This window comes from Aythya fuligula, chromosome 25 (assembly GCF_009819795.1).
Source record: "Aythya fuligula isolate bAytFul2 chromosome 25, bAytFul2.pri, whole genome shotgun sequence".
Taxonomy (NCBI): Eukaryota; Metazoa; Chordata; class Aves; order Anseriformes; family Anatidae; genus Aythya; species Aythya fuligula.
The window spans coordinates 2017096-2030990 of NC_045583.1; the positions used below are offsets into that span (position 1 = coordinate 2017096).

The 13895-nt window shown below is 44.5% G+C and overlaps 1 protein-coding gene across 1 annotated transcript; it reads left to right on the forward strand.

The window, feature by feature from the left end:
- The first annotated feature begins 45 nt into the window (after positions 1-45).
- CAPZA1 (capping actin protein of muscle Z-line subunit alpha 1) lies at positions 46-12066 on the forward strand. Its single transcript, XM_032203179.1, has 10 exons — positions 46-126; positions 4991-5054; positions 5301-5352; positions 6178-6241; positions 7558-7764; positions 8179-8258; positions 8675-8753; positions 9227-9298; positions 9901-9963; positions 10523-12066. Exons 1-10 carry the CDS (start codon positions 88-90, stop codon positions 10661-10663), a joined length of 861 nt encoding a protein of 286 aa, XP_032059070.1. The 5' UTR covers positions 46-87; the 3' UTR covers positions 10664-12066.
- Positions 12067-13895: the final 1829 nt, after the last annotated feature.

A 13895-nucleotide genomic window follows, 5' to 3' on the forward strand; every position in this document is an offset into this window, starting at 1 on the left:
TGGCGCCGGCCGCGCCTCCTGCCCGGCGCCCAGCCGGAGCCCCCGGCATCCTCCGCGCGGCGCCGGGCCGGGCCCTGAGGTGCCGAGATGGCGGATCTGGAGGAGCGGGTGTCGGACGACGAGAAGGTGGGGACGGGACGGGACGGGACGGGACGGGGCTGGATGGGGCGGGGGGCGCCGTGACAGGGCTGGGGCCGCAGCCCCGGGGCCGCCGTGACGGGTCGATGCGGGCCGCCCGCCCCCCAGCGCGCCGCCGCCTCACGGCGGGGCTGCCTCACGGGGGTCCCTCACGGGGCTGAGGGGGGGGCTCGGGGCTCATCGCCCGGTGCTGGCGGCGCTCCGGGAGCTCCCCCCCCCGCCACAAAGGCCGGGGCAGCCTCCCTCAGGCGGGGAGCAGCGGCGGGGGGGAGCTGGAGGCAGCGCGGCCGCCTTCCTTCCCTTCCCCTCCCTGTGAAGAGGAGCTGGGTTTATTTATTAAAATTCCCCGGGTCGTCAAGGTTTGGCGATCGTTAAAGATCCGTGAGGTCGGAGCAGGGTTTAATCTTTCTCTTAAAGTGCCGCTTTCGGTTTCCTTATGGCGACTGAGCCTCAGAGGCCCCTCGGGTAAGGTTGTAGAGCCCAGGAGTGATTTTGGAAACGAGCATCCCACAGCAGGGGCTGCCAGCAGCACACACCGGCACCTGACGGGGAGCTGGGCAAACCTCTCAGCTGCTGGCATCTGGCTGAAAGCTCCTTCGACCCGCTGCAATGGAAACCATCGCTTCGTTTGCATTCGATCAGAAAATTAAACCAAAAGTAAGGTGCAGGTTGTGGCAGTGCAGCTTTCAGGGGAGGTGAGTTGGTGGTGATCCAGCAGGATTACAAAATCCTGTTTGTGGGCTGCAGCTGGACTCAGCTCCTAGCCTAGGGCCTGAGTCTGGGACCAGGTCAGCGCTGCAAGGCTCTGGGGCCAGCCTGGCTGTGTTCTCCTTGCCCCCACATTCACCTGAAATCCCCAGTTCTTCCCCAGGGAAGACACAGCCTGCCCTTTAGGACGTGTCTCCAAATATTTTATTTGTCAAAGTAGCTGGGATTTCACACGAAATTGGAGCCCGTGTTCTAGTTCGTGTGCTGGCTCAGGCAGCCTGACATCAATGTGAAGGAGCTCCATGGCTGGCACAGGTAGGAGGAGAGGTGGTGAGGGTTCTGAAAAGGAAACATGCAGCAAGATTCATTAAAGTACCCATTTATAACCACTCAGGAAACAACAAAGAAAATCAAATGAAAGAGCAATAAAGTTAATTCCTCCCCTCACGCCTCCCACCCCTGTAAACCTCACTTCTTTATTCTCTGTAGGTACATTTTAGGAAAGCTGGGGGTTCATTACTTTAAACCTCACTGCGGTGTGTCCTGTTTGGTTTCTGCTGCCATTTTACCAGTTTAAACTAGTATCGAGCAGCTTCCCCGTCAGCTACTTTCCCCATTTTAGAAAAAGGAAGTCAGTTTTGCTCGCTTACTGCAGAGCTACCTGAAATGGTAACGGTGGCCAGGAAGTAGGTCAGTGTGCACAAAATCTTCTTGTGCTTCTGCAAGCGAACATCCTGCTGCCGCGCTCACACCGCTTTGAAACAAATCAACTCCAAAAATGACAAGTAACAGTGGTTCAGATGCTTGACATTTAGGATTAGGTACTTCACAGTCTGTTTCCTGAACTCCAATCCTGATTTCAGTAGCTTGATATAAGTGCTTTGTATTTGATTGCTTCACAGGAGAGTCGGTGCACGGGGTGCTTTAACAGGGAGCAGTTTTCACGTGCACTGCTTGCTCATGGCTGGTTCTGCGAGGACATTTGATCGAAATGCAGAGCCCCCTTTGTGTTCTGCTCATCCTTCGAGGTGGAAGGCTAAAACTCCTGCAATATTTTTTTGTTCTCGTGCTCCCTTCCCCAAGGATGTGTCTATGAGAAACCATCAACCTAGAAGTCAACCTGTCCGAGCCCTGGTCCCTTCTGTGAAGGCTCCACGTACAGTACAATTCTGCAGCCACATCATTGTTGCTTTAGTGCATAGTGTCATTTTTATGGCTTTTAGGGGCCTTGGTTTTCCATATGTTGATTTAAACACCTTATAAAAAGTAATCTGTTCATCTGCAGAGTTAATTTGCAGTGCATGTTCCAGTGCAGCCCTCCCCCTGAAATGGATCTTGGCCTGAAGTGGCCATCTGTAAATGCCTTGGCGCAGTCTGATCCGCCTCTATTAGTGCTTACATTTGCACTTTCTCAGAAAAGCACATGGTATAATTTCAAGTCTTGCAGACATGAGGGCTGCCTCTCAGTGAAGTCCACAGAGGATAGAAAGCAGAAGCATCCTTCTTAATTACTGCTGTTATCTTCGTCACCATCCGAGCTTTCAGTAGTGAAATCTAACAGATGATGTAACCAGCAAGTCCTAACTCCAGTCCTTTAAATCGTGGACATTTTCACACAATAAGCAGCATGTTGTGAAGATTGCTGTATACTTACCAACCTTATCTAAAAGCAGAAAATCAGGAGAAAATGATTTTACGTTTTGCATGTTTGCACGTGACCTACACAAGTTATTGACAAGTTGAAAAAATTCAGTACATGTTTTTTTTCCCATTCATGCTGCAGAATTATTTCAGGCATAAAGAACATGTTTGGTTTTTTTTAATAGATGCTAATTTGGAAATCGATCTATTTTTATCTGAAGCTCTGCCCAGTGAGGACAGAGTTGTTACCCGATACTGCTGGAATAAGGCAATATGCCCTTTGTTGGGGAAGGTGTGTGTTTCCTTTCGTGGCTTACTTTAAATCATCGCAACCATCACAAGTGATGCCATCTTTCTAATTAAGAACGTGGAAGACTTGAAGCAGCATTTTTTTCCAGCTGTGGCAGTAATTCAGATGAAATAGTTGAATATATGCATAAACCTTTGTTTTACTGCTCAAATGGAAAGTAGGGAAGTAATCAGAGGTTTAGCAAATGTTCTGTAGTCATCTTCAATAAGCGTCCAGCTGAGCAAGAAGGCCTCTTCCACAGCCTTGGCAGCTGTGCTTGGGAGAAAAGTGACAGTTTTATCCTTCTAAGGTAAAGATCCAGTTTTGTGACATTTCCTGTTTCAAGTCTTGTCCAAGAAGATTTTATTCCCTTCTGTCTTGTAAAAACCATAAAAGATCTGGTTATAAAAATGAACTCTTAATGGTTTCAACAGGATCAAACAAAGGCCACCTAAACCCTAATAATCCAAGACAAGCACATTGGATTTCAGAATACAGTGAAGGCTTTTTTTTTTTTTTAATGAAAAAGTAAAAGAACCTTACTTTTGCTTTTACAGCTTCAAGGTTTACAGATACCCAGGTATTTTCCTGCCAGCTGGCCTTTTCACTTATTGATTGTATCAATTCCAGTTCCAGAGGCCTTAATTCTGTCAGTAGTGACAGCTCACGGCTCGGCTATGGTACAGTTTCCAATAAAATGCTATTTCAAGATCAGGGAAGGAGTAACACGCCAAAGAAGAAAGGTACCGAGTAACCCATGAGAGAACACATGCCAGGAATGCTGGCGCGCTATGGGGAGTAGCTCTCAGTTCTTTTTCTTACCCAGAGACTCCAAGCAGGCAGTAGCTCTTGAAGAAAGCCTAGCATGGCTTTGATAACAAGAAACCAGCACATTCTGAAATAAAGCCCTGGCCAGTTCCAAATTCAGCACCTTTTTGATAAGCCGGCATCATTTTAACAAGCTCTCCACTGTGTCCACCTAGGTTTAACGCCTAAAAGTTTGAGTATGTCCCCTCGATGTTTTTGCACAGGACACGTGCAGATGAAGAGCAGGTCCCTAAAAAGGGGCCTACAGGAAAGCAGGAGAGGGGCTCTGCCGGGGAGTGGGGTGACAGGACAGGGAGAAATGGTGTCAGACTAAAAGAGGGTAGGTTCAGATTGGGATATTAGGAAGAAATTCTTCACTCAGAGGGTGGTGAGGCACTGGAGCAGGGTGGAATTAGATGGTCTCTGAGGTCCCTTCCAACCCAAAGCATCCTGTGGGTCTGTTTCTATAATCAATAGACACACAGACACATGCTTAAACACAGCTCTCTAAGGCTTGGAGAGGTACTTCATGATGTGCAAGAACAGGCTTGGTTCACATTTCCTGGCCTTGTATTCCCAGAGATTATAATGCTGCACTTGCCTTTGGAGAGGGATTCCACCAGAAAAGTTTCTTTATGGTTGCTAATAGCTGGGCTGCAGCTTGTGCCCTCTGCAGTACAAGAATACTTCGGATGCACCAAAGGATCCTGCACTGGGAGTTTGCTGTCGTTCCCCAGGAGGTGTTTAGAAGGACAGAACAAACAGAGCCACACAGAATCCAGTGGCAGCTGATGTAATTGATTTACTGCTCAGTTTATAGAGGGATCAACCTCATCCTCCACCCATTGTTTGCTGTGAGTCAGCAGCATCTCCTTCAGCCAGCTGTAAGCAGCAAACGCGTTGCATCACAGGGAGCCAACAAGTCTTGCAGTGTGTCAGACACACCTTGGCAGCGTGATCATGCTGTAGGTTGCCATCTAGTTAAAGCACCAGTTTTACTGCAGTGGTTTCTTGTTCTTTATATATGTTGGCATTTAGCTTCCTGATTACTAGCAAAGACCAGGAAAAAAACGTTTAGAAATGTCACCAAGAGGGGGTAGCCAGCATTTATATTCTTAAAAAAAAGACGACTATGAAGGTTGAATAGTTCCCATTCTAACGGGTGCCCACATGAAATTTGATGTTCTTACTGAGTACATTTGGAGTTTCTTTGCACTGAAAAAATGCCTAGCCTTATGAGAATGAGGATTTCTACTTGGAAAACACATCTAGATTTCTCCCTAAGCACGGGGCTTGTTATTACTGCCAGATTTGGGTTTGCTGGTGAATTGCTTCAATGTAGGTTGCAGTGTGTATGAATTCAGTAAGCGATCTTTTGTCTTTAATTACTTCTCTGCATCATTGTAGGTGCGTATAGCTGCAAAATTCATCACTCATGCACCCCCTGGAGAATTCAATGAAGTGTTCAATGGTAAGTAGGTGAAGGAAAATGATCAGTAGCATTTTCTTCACATTTTACCTACTATGGGAGTCTATGGTTGTCATGATATATTGCTCTTAAGGTCAAGTAGAAGTAAGGGAAAAGCACGCACTCATTCTGTGACTACTTATGCCTGATGAAATGATTTTAATCATTCATGTTTTTGTAGTTGAAAATGAAGTAAAGAAACATTTGATCAAGAACCAATAACCTATCTGAACACCCTTTTTTCTCCAGATGTCCGGTTATTGCTCAACAATGACAATCTTCTCAGGGAAGGAGCAGCACAGTAAGTATTAATGTTTCCAACATAAAATGTGTGCTTCTCTGTGGTGATAATTTGACTTACAACCGTGGTTCTGTGACAAAGCAAGCCATTTGTTCTATTGAGAGCAGTCTGCTGTAGTTCGTTATCCCCCAACAAAATATATAATGAAAGGCATGGCTGATTCTTTTTAAAAGGCTTAAATTGGAATTTGTGGTGTAGAGGCCATATAAAACTGACAGGAAGGCAGTCTGCCAAAAAAGAGTAATTCTGCAGCAGCAGGAATGTCTGATCTTGTTGAAGCATGATTTGTTAAGCAAGTGAAGCCTGAAATACTGAGTAGTCCTAAGCCAGAGCTTAAACTGCCCTCAGAAAATACTTTCAGAATATCTTGTTTACCTGTGCAGCCTCATCAGGTGTCTCAAGGTTATGCATACAAGCCTTTTGATGCTAAGGTTTTACCTTGAGCTGTGAGATCAGTGAGCAGGTCTTGACAGAAGAAAATTGTTGTAAATATTAGTCTACTCATATTTGTTTACCTTACTGCTAAATTTTAGCCGGTGTGTTCCTGTTTTGCATTGGCTTGCTCATTATCCCTCAGGCTGCCTGCTGCTCTACTTTTGAACTCTGTACTTTCATGGTCATCACTAAATAAACCTGACTTTAGACCGGGTGTTTTTGTAGCTATCATCAATAAAAGGTATTGCAAAATCCTTTAAGAGTGCTAATGTGTATTATTTGCAAGTTTAAGGTGAAATTTTCTGTAGTATAAACCACACCATGTACTTATCCCTGAGTGAAGGTAAATGTGAATGTGCAGCTAAAATTCATGCTCTTAATTCTTAACAGTGCATTTGCACAGTACAACATGGATCAGTTCACTCCTGTGAAGATAGAAGGGTATGATGAGCAGGTAAGGGAAAGCTTCACACTGAATGTTTGTATTACTGCACTACACAGAAGGAATAAATGCATTGTGTCATCAGTATCTTTACTATTTTCATCCTACCTGCAGATCATCTTTCCTCCTTCCACTAGATCATCCTCATGTTACCAAGTTTTTGGTTCTTGTATAGAAGGCATAGGTGAAACATGGCCATAAAGCACTGTCTGTTACTGCCTGGTAACCAATTCACTGCTAAGTAAAGCCCCACACTGAAATCACTGCAATTCCAGTTCAAGTATGATCGATTAAAGATTGTTGTTTGTTTAAAGATTACTTACAACTCCTTACAGTACTACATCCTCTCAGTTCCTACTGTGATTCAATAGTGGATTCTTAGTGGTATTTTTGCTGTGGTCTGCATTTTAATCCATCCTCAGTTACCTAAAAAAAATCATTGTGTCTTAGAATATATCAATGTAATGCTGCCCAATCTATGTCAGCAAAGCTTTTCCCTTTTATAATGCTTCTTATAAAAAGACTAGGGAACATTCTTTTCTAGAATGGCACAAGCTTTTAGTTTTAACATCGTGATGCCTACACACTGAAGTATGACTTCTTACAGTTCGGTTTTGTGTTGTTTTTTTCTGAGAGCAAGAAGTACTACAGAAGATAGAAAGCTGGCTTGACCATCTGTTCTATTCTGAGCCAAGCACTGACCTAGCTTTCCTGGTGTCCCAGATATGTTCATGGGAGACAGATATTTTAAGAGGGCTGTCCATAGAAATAGCTTTGACAAGAGGAAGCTACTGTACAACCTGCAAAGTGAGCCAATGTTTGGGAAACCAGAGAAATCTGGTGAATAAGATGAAGGAGAAGGAAGTTACTGTGCCATTTTGCTGTCTGTTTACTTTATTTTGTAAGCCTCAGAAGTAGCCACATCTACCTCCCCTCCTCAGATCTACTACAACATGGAACGTGACAATAAACAGTCAATTCCAGAGAAAAATTCTTAGTTTCTTTCAGATATGGGGAAGAAAAACATCAAAATTTTAAAAACAAAGACTTTTTTGTATTGTAAGGTCCCCAACATTAAACTAAGTGTATATGTTACTGTAATACAGCCATTTCTGGGACAGAAAACTAGTGCAATGTTAACTGCAAAGAGCAGACAGCTCACAGCCTCACCACAACTACTCTTAGTTGAAATTATTATTGGAAATCCATATTTCTTTGTGATTTTATAGCTTGGTGACAATCTATTGAGACATGGATAACTATTCAAACAGACAAAACACATTTATAGCAGCACAAGAATATATTAATTTCTATTTCTTGTTTTACAGGTGTTAATCACAGAACATGGTGATCTGGGCAATGGCAGATTCTTAGACCCAAGAAACAAAATCTCTTTTAAGTTTGATCACTTAAGGAAAGAAGCAAGTGATCCCCAGCCTGAGGACACAGAATCAGCTTTGAAACAATGGAGAGATGCCTGTGACAGTGCATTGAGAGCTTATGTGAAAGATCATTACCCAAATGGCTTCTGTACTGTTGAGTATCCACCTTGTTTCGTTGAAAATTCTTTGCTCGGTGTCACTCAGTACTTTTGAGTGGACTTTGTAACAAGCAGTGCTTGAATTCTCCATCCTCACTAGTGTTTTTGCTAACTTTAACACAACAAATTTCAAAAAGGGTGCAAAGAACTTGGTATGCACATAGTGGTAGAGATTTATTAGACCACCTTGTTCATATTTATGACTGTCAAGCTCCTTAACACCTGCCATTAAAGAACAGGAGGCATTATTTGCACATAATTGCAAGCAGAGGTGCTGGACAGTGTAACTAGTGGTAAACATTCCCAATGAGATACCACAATACCAAGCCTCCACAGTGCTGCCAAGAACAGAAATTGCAAGTGGTTTTCTTCAGCTCTTGTGCCATTTTAACTCTTTTTCTGAATGCAGGTTTATGGTAAATCTATAGATGGACAGCAGACAATTATTGCCTGTATTGAGAGCCACCAGTTCCAGCCCAAAAATTTCTGGTAAGACTACTTAAACGGTGCATTCTCTTCCTTTACTAGTCCTCAAACAAACCCTTTCTCTACTGGGGGTCTGAAGGGCAAGTAGCCTTGGGCTTCCCCAGGAGCTCTGATTCTCATTCTGTAGTTTTCCTTGCAAGCCCTTGGTCACTTCCCTAAAGCTTTCAGTGAGGCTCAGTGACCTACCTAGAGAAAAATATATTAGCAGAGCTGAAGACACCCCCTTACATATTCCAAAGCATTGGAGCCAGCCTGTAATGAAGCTGTGCTGTGGTGAGCTGGGCTTCAGAAATGGAATTCATTGGCATATAAGGCCCTTCAATACTGATCACAAGGTATCAGGAATAAATTGCTCATTAATGTGGCTCTTTTTTGTCAGCACTTGCTGGAAATAGTTTACATGCTGTGATTGTTCTTAGGAACGGTCGTTGGAGATCAGAATGGAAGTTTACCATCACACCACCAACAGCTCAGGTGGCTGCAGTGCTCAAGATCCAGGTAAGCTGCATTGTCTGGCAATAACAGGAGAAGCTGCTTGCCTTACACTAATGCATTTGACTCAAAACAAGATGCTGAAATACAGCAGAGATGTCCTTCTGGAGTCAAGTTACTATTAAGCTAACAATTCAGGAAATCAATTCTTAAAACTTCAGTGTTTTGGGCATTGCTTACAATGTGGCTTATTATATAGCATTACCCTATATGCCTCCAAGTCTGCTTGACTTTGTACGGCTAAAACCTATTCCATGAATTCTTTTATAATTGCTCTTATTTCAACTCTAGGCGTTTACTTCATTAACATAATCTTGAACAGTGTTGACAAAGAATGAAACCTTCCTGCTTTTAGTCTCCACGTAAGCAGAGAAGACTGGCACAACAAAGCTGTTGTGTCATTCTGATAGTATTTGGGGGCTCTAGGGATTATAAAATGAGTGTTAATGATAACCTGCATTTTGTCTGTCTTTGTTTAGGTTCATTATTACGAAGATGGTAATGTTCAGCTGGTTAGTCATAAAGATATCCAGGACTCTGTACAGGTTTCAGTAAGTATGCCAAATTTTTTTTTAATGATAAAGCACCTATTTTGTTTCCTGAACATCTCATGAATTATACCATTGTATGACTACATTCCCTTGACTTTAATGTGATTTTAGAGTGACGAGTCAGTGTAGCTGTAGTGTTCAGAGTTGCATGGAAAACCCAGATTCTTAATTGCTTTAAAATTGTCTATTAAAAAGTGCCATCTCCATTGAACAGCTTATCTTATGAAAGTCAGTTAAAGATGGCAGAATACGCCCTTGTATATACATCCTAGGGAACTGAGATGTAAAAGCAGTATACTAAAGGAAAATAAATAGTCCTGTAGTACAGTAGAGGGAGCAATAGTCATAAAATCCCTATCTGTACCATGAAAACCTACTTCCCTTTTGCTCACTAGGGTGCAGTCCTGTTTCAGTTTGGAACACAAGCTTAAGCTAGTATCTTGAACTCTACTGAGACGTGTAGTGAGTGGAAGGAACCCAGCTACAAAGAGCTGCTGCCACCTCACATTATCCATTTCATCTATACTCAGACTGTTACTTAAGAAATCCATTGCATATGAGTTATTTTTAAACATATAAAGATCTCTTTTTCCCCTTTGTAGAGTGATGTCCAGACAGCTAAGGAATTTATTAAGATAATAGAAAATGCTGAAAACGAGTATCAGGTAAGATCAGTAGTTGTTAAGTAAATGCAATTGAATCGTATCAATTTCCATTTGCAGTTAAAGGAAGTATGAAAAATTGACCTCTGACTCCTTCTGACTTACTGTTATCTGTTCTTATCTGTTACTAAGAATTACTTTGAAAGGGGCATTAGTATTTGTTGACGGAATCTAGTTGTAAAGCTATATAACTATACAGCAAACTTGATTATTAAAGGGTTACAAATGATGCCCGGAACAAGCACGGAAGGGGAGTGGACAAGTCTAATAGTTTTCCTGACAGGTAAAAGTACTGAAAGGGAAATGTGTGGAAGCTTTTTATGTTGTCCCAGCCTGTATGCAAGAAGCAGATGTGATACAGATAGTTCGGGAACACCCATGAGTGTAGCAATGTCTCCTTAGGAGAGTTTCATAGAAACTCTTTGCTTGCACACACACAGGTGACAGCATTAACCAGTCAGTAGCATGCCTTCCCCTTGCAGAAAGGGTTTTGTGGCTTTAACAGATTCACTTCTCCAGAGTCTTTTTACTACTATAACTGAACCTACTTTTGCCATTGCAGACAGCAATCAGCGAGAACTACCAGACTATGTCAGACACCACTTTCAAAGCCTTACGCCGGCAGCTACCTGTCACCCGCACCAAGATAGACTGGAACAAGATCCTCAGCTACAAGATTGGCAAAGAAATGCAGAATGCTTAATGTGGAAATAAGGAGATTTATGAAATGTTTGTGTGCAAAAAACAAATGTGGTCCTATGCCAAGTAGATGGTTTCTAAACCAGTGCAGCATTTTTCTAGGGCTTTCAAAGTTAACAGGTTTTCTAGCCTCAGAGAAAACTGTGGAACAAATAGCGTTGTCTTTGTGTTTTGTGTTTCTTGCCGCATAAACTTCCTATTGTGACTGCATATACTGATAGGTTGTTTTAATTAAACCACATTCATGGTTCAGAAGTATAGCTGTTTTCAATCACTAATTGTACTGGTTGGAAAACTTCCTAGCTGGAAAAGCCCTACTATAAATACAGCTGAGGGTGCAGAGCATTTCCTTCACCTGTATACAGCACTCCAGGTACTCCAGTAAGTTTGTCAAATCTGCCAACAGCTCAAGGCGCTATGCTGCAAGATATAGTAATGCAAGAGACAGTAAGTGCTCCTATGTATCCTTACTACTGACCTCCACAAAGCAAGAAGCCTGTAGGCTTAACTTTTACTATACAAAATGAGTTTACAAAATCCATTATGGAAATCCCTTACAAAGCCAGCTCTTCCAGGGTCTCTTTTTAATCTGAAGTTTTGAGCCACGTTCTCTGAAAGTGAACGTTTTTGCTCTTCTTTCCCTCATGTATGTACGGTTATGGGACATCTGCATTTTTACAGACTGCAAGCGTCTGTGTTGGATCGCTGCTGATCCATGTAGACTGGATGAAGATTAAAATGCAAATGTCTACAGAATAATAGGTGTGTTGCGCTTTAATGCTTTGTGGCAGGTTCATAGAATTTGTATCACAGGTGTATGGATGGATAGTGTACAAAATAAATAAACTTGCACCAAAGTGAGAGAAATAACCTTTCCATTTTGTCTCTATTGTGGCCAGTTTCTTGTCATACTTAATGGGAGATTCTGGAATTAATCACTTCATTGCTCTCTAACTGCTTGCTCTGTGTTACTTTGTTTTTCTGTAAAATCAAGAATAGGTCCTATCAGTTTCTCTTAAGGGGAGGTTGAAGAGGCACGCGTATGCTTTCCTCAATTTAAACCTGGAAAGCTGATTCATTGCAAAGTGAAACCCCTTTGGTTAACTCACTTTTCTTTGTTTACACTTGGTTATCACTGGGCCTTTTTGCAGGTTCTGTTTTTTAAACTGGTTAGCGTCTTCCTATTTTTTAGTACACAAAGAAAGGGGTTGAGAAGATAGGGATGTAACTGCCTGTGCATTATGCTGGAGGTTTTGCACAGTGATGCCACAAATTAAGTGTCTACCCTGTGTGAGAAATTTTGTCAAAATAAAATATATTTGTATTTGCTGTTGAGACTGACCTTTCATCCTGCAGGCACCCTCTGTATAGTCTAGTAGAAATACACGGGTCTTTGTTTTAAAGCCATTTGTGTCTGTTCTTTCGTGGTCTCACTTCTGTTAATGCCTGGGGAAGGCAGAAGTGCAGGTGGCAGCCTGAAAGCAGGGATGGGAGCGTTTGCAAACCTTCAGACAGCGCTCACATCCTGGTACACAGGCCTGGGAACTGCGGCTCTAAGAACTTTTAGGTTGAAAGAAAAATAATCATACTGCTCTAATGAAGCACTTCACCTGGGTAAAACCTGAGTGTTTTTTGCTAATCACCTGGGTCTCGTTGCAACACCTTGTAGCCTCTTACACTCCACTTTTGAAACTCATTGCAGGACACACACACATATAACACAGGAACAGTACAGCGGGAAGGGATCTTCAAAGATCATCTAGTCCATACACCCCACGTCAGTTGCATTAGACAAAGCAAGGCTGCATGAGTGCTAGTGGGAGTTCTTGTCCTCTGCTCGGTTTGCACACAGCTGTGCTAAGAGCAACTCAAGGACAGCACTTCTATCACCAGCATCTGTAGCAACCGTTTCCTCCCTGCAGCTTGGAGATGAAAGGTGTGGATGAGTGCCGAAGGTGCTGTGGGCTGTGGCCCCAACCAGGCAAACGCTGCAGGAATTCCAGCAATGCGAGGCTGAGGGTTTGGGGGGGGAGTGGGGGCTGAGATAAGGCTGTGCACACAGCAGAGTTTTTATCTACCAGCACAGCCTGTTTCAAGGCTAGTCTTTTACCGATCCTAGTTTGTTAAATTGCGAGTTCACCCCCACTCATTCCAGTCTGAAGACAATTTTTATCTCCCTGCCCTTCTCAAACTTCAGCTAGCCAACTTCCAGGGCCAACTCATTCCCCCACCTACCTCCTCACCCTTCTCCCTCAGCAGCCTTCTCCACAGCAGCCTCAGCTGTCCCAGTCTCAGCTACTTCCCAGCTCCTTGGAGGAACAAAATTCAGCGCTGCAACTCACTGCGACCGAGCCGCTGAGCAATTGCCAGCGGTGACACACTCTAAAGCTGTTTGCTGTTCTCTGCTCGGGCCCTGAGGTTTCAGGTGAGACCAAGGCCAGCTAGAGGCTGACTCGTCCAGGCTCTATTTACCACTCAGAGCCTGACCCCAGGCCCAGCACAGCGAGCAGGCACCACAGCTCAACCAAGCCAGGGCAGCTGAGCACAGCCTGCCACAGAAAGAGCTTTCCTAGCTATTCATGAGCTCAAAGCTTAAAGTTCCAGGATTCTGACGGCAAAACGCGACAAAAAGTCTTATGAGCAACTTCTCCAAAAGTGACATCCATCTTTCTGAAGCCTCAGCGCCCTCCCACAGTGTGGGAGCCCTACCCCAGCACCCTCCCGCAGCCCCCGCAGCACGCTGTATCAGCAGCAGTGCTTGAGTCACAAAACCACTCGCCCAGACCCGGGGAGGCGAAGGCAGCAGGACTTACCCCGGCGTCCTTTGGCCGCAGAGAGCACGAGCTGCGAGCAGTCCCAGAGTCCGAGACCGTTTTACCAAAGCAAGCCGAGGATCCCCACCCTTAGCTAGGCAGAGCTGGAGAGCTCCAGCACGAGAAAGCAGAGACAGAGCCCAACACAGACCCAGCCGGCGCTGCCGCTGCCCTATTTATACAGAGCAGCTGCGGGAGCCCTGGGAGCTCTCCCCCCGTCGTTGGCTCGAGCGATGCCGCGCACCTGGGGGCTGCTCCTGCCCTCGGAGCCCTGGCAGCGACCCCGGTTGCCCCCCCCTGCCCGACGGGGCGCCCGCAGGGCTGGCCCGGCCCCGGCATTGCCGCTGCCCCCCGCTCCCGGCGTCTGCGGAGGGGGCCGAGCCCCGGGATCCCCCCCCCTCATCGGGGGGTCGGGCGGGGGAT

What these genes read in the sequence shown, in the direction of transcription:
- CAPZA1 (XM_032203179.1), top strand. Translation starts at nt 88, where the DNA reads ATGGCGGATCTGGAGGAGCGGGTGTCGGACGACGAGAAG. An exon ending in ACCCAAATGGCTTCTGTACT is followed by an intron (nt 7,765 to 8,178) that starts GTTGAGTATCCA and finishes TTCTGAATGCAG; the next exon opens with GTTTATGGTAAATCTATAGA. An exon ending in AGGACTCTGTACAGGTTTCA is followed by an intron (nt 9,299 to 9,900) that starts GTAAGTATGCCA and finishes TCCCCTTTGTAG; the next exon opens with AGTGATGTCCAGACAGCTAA.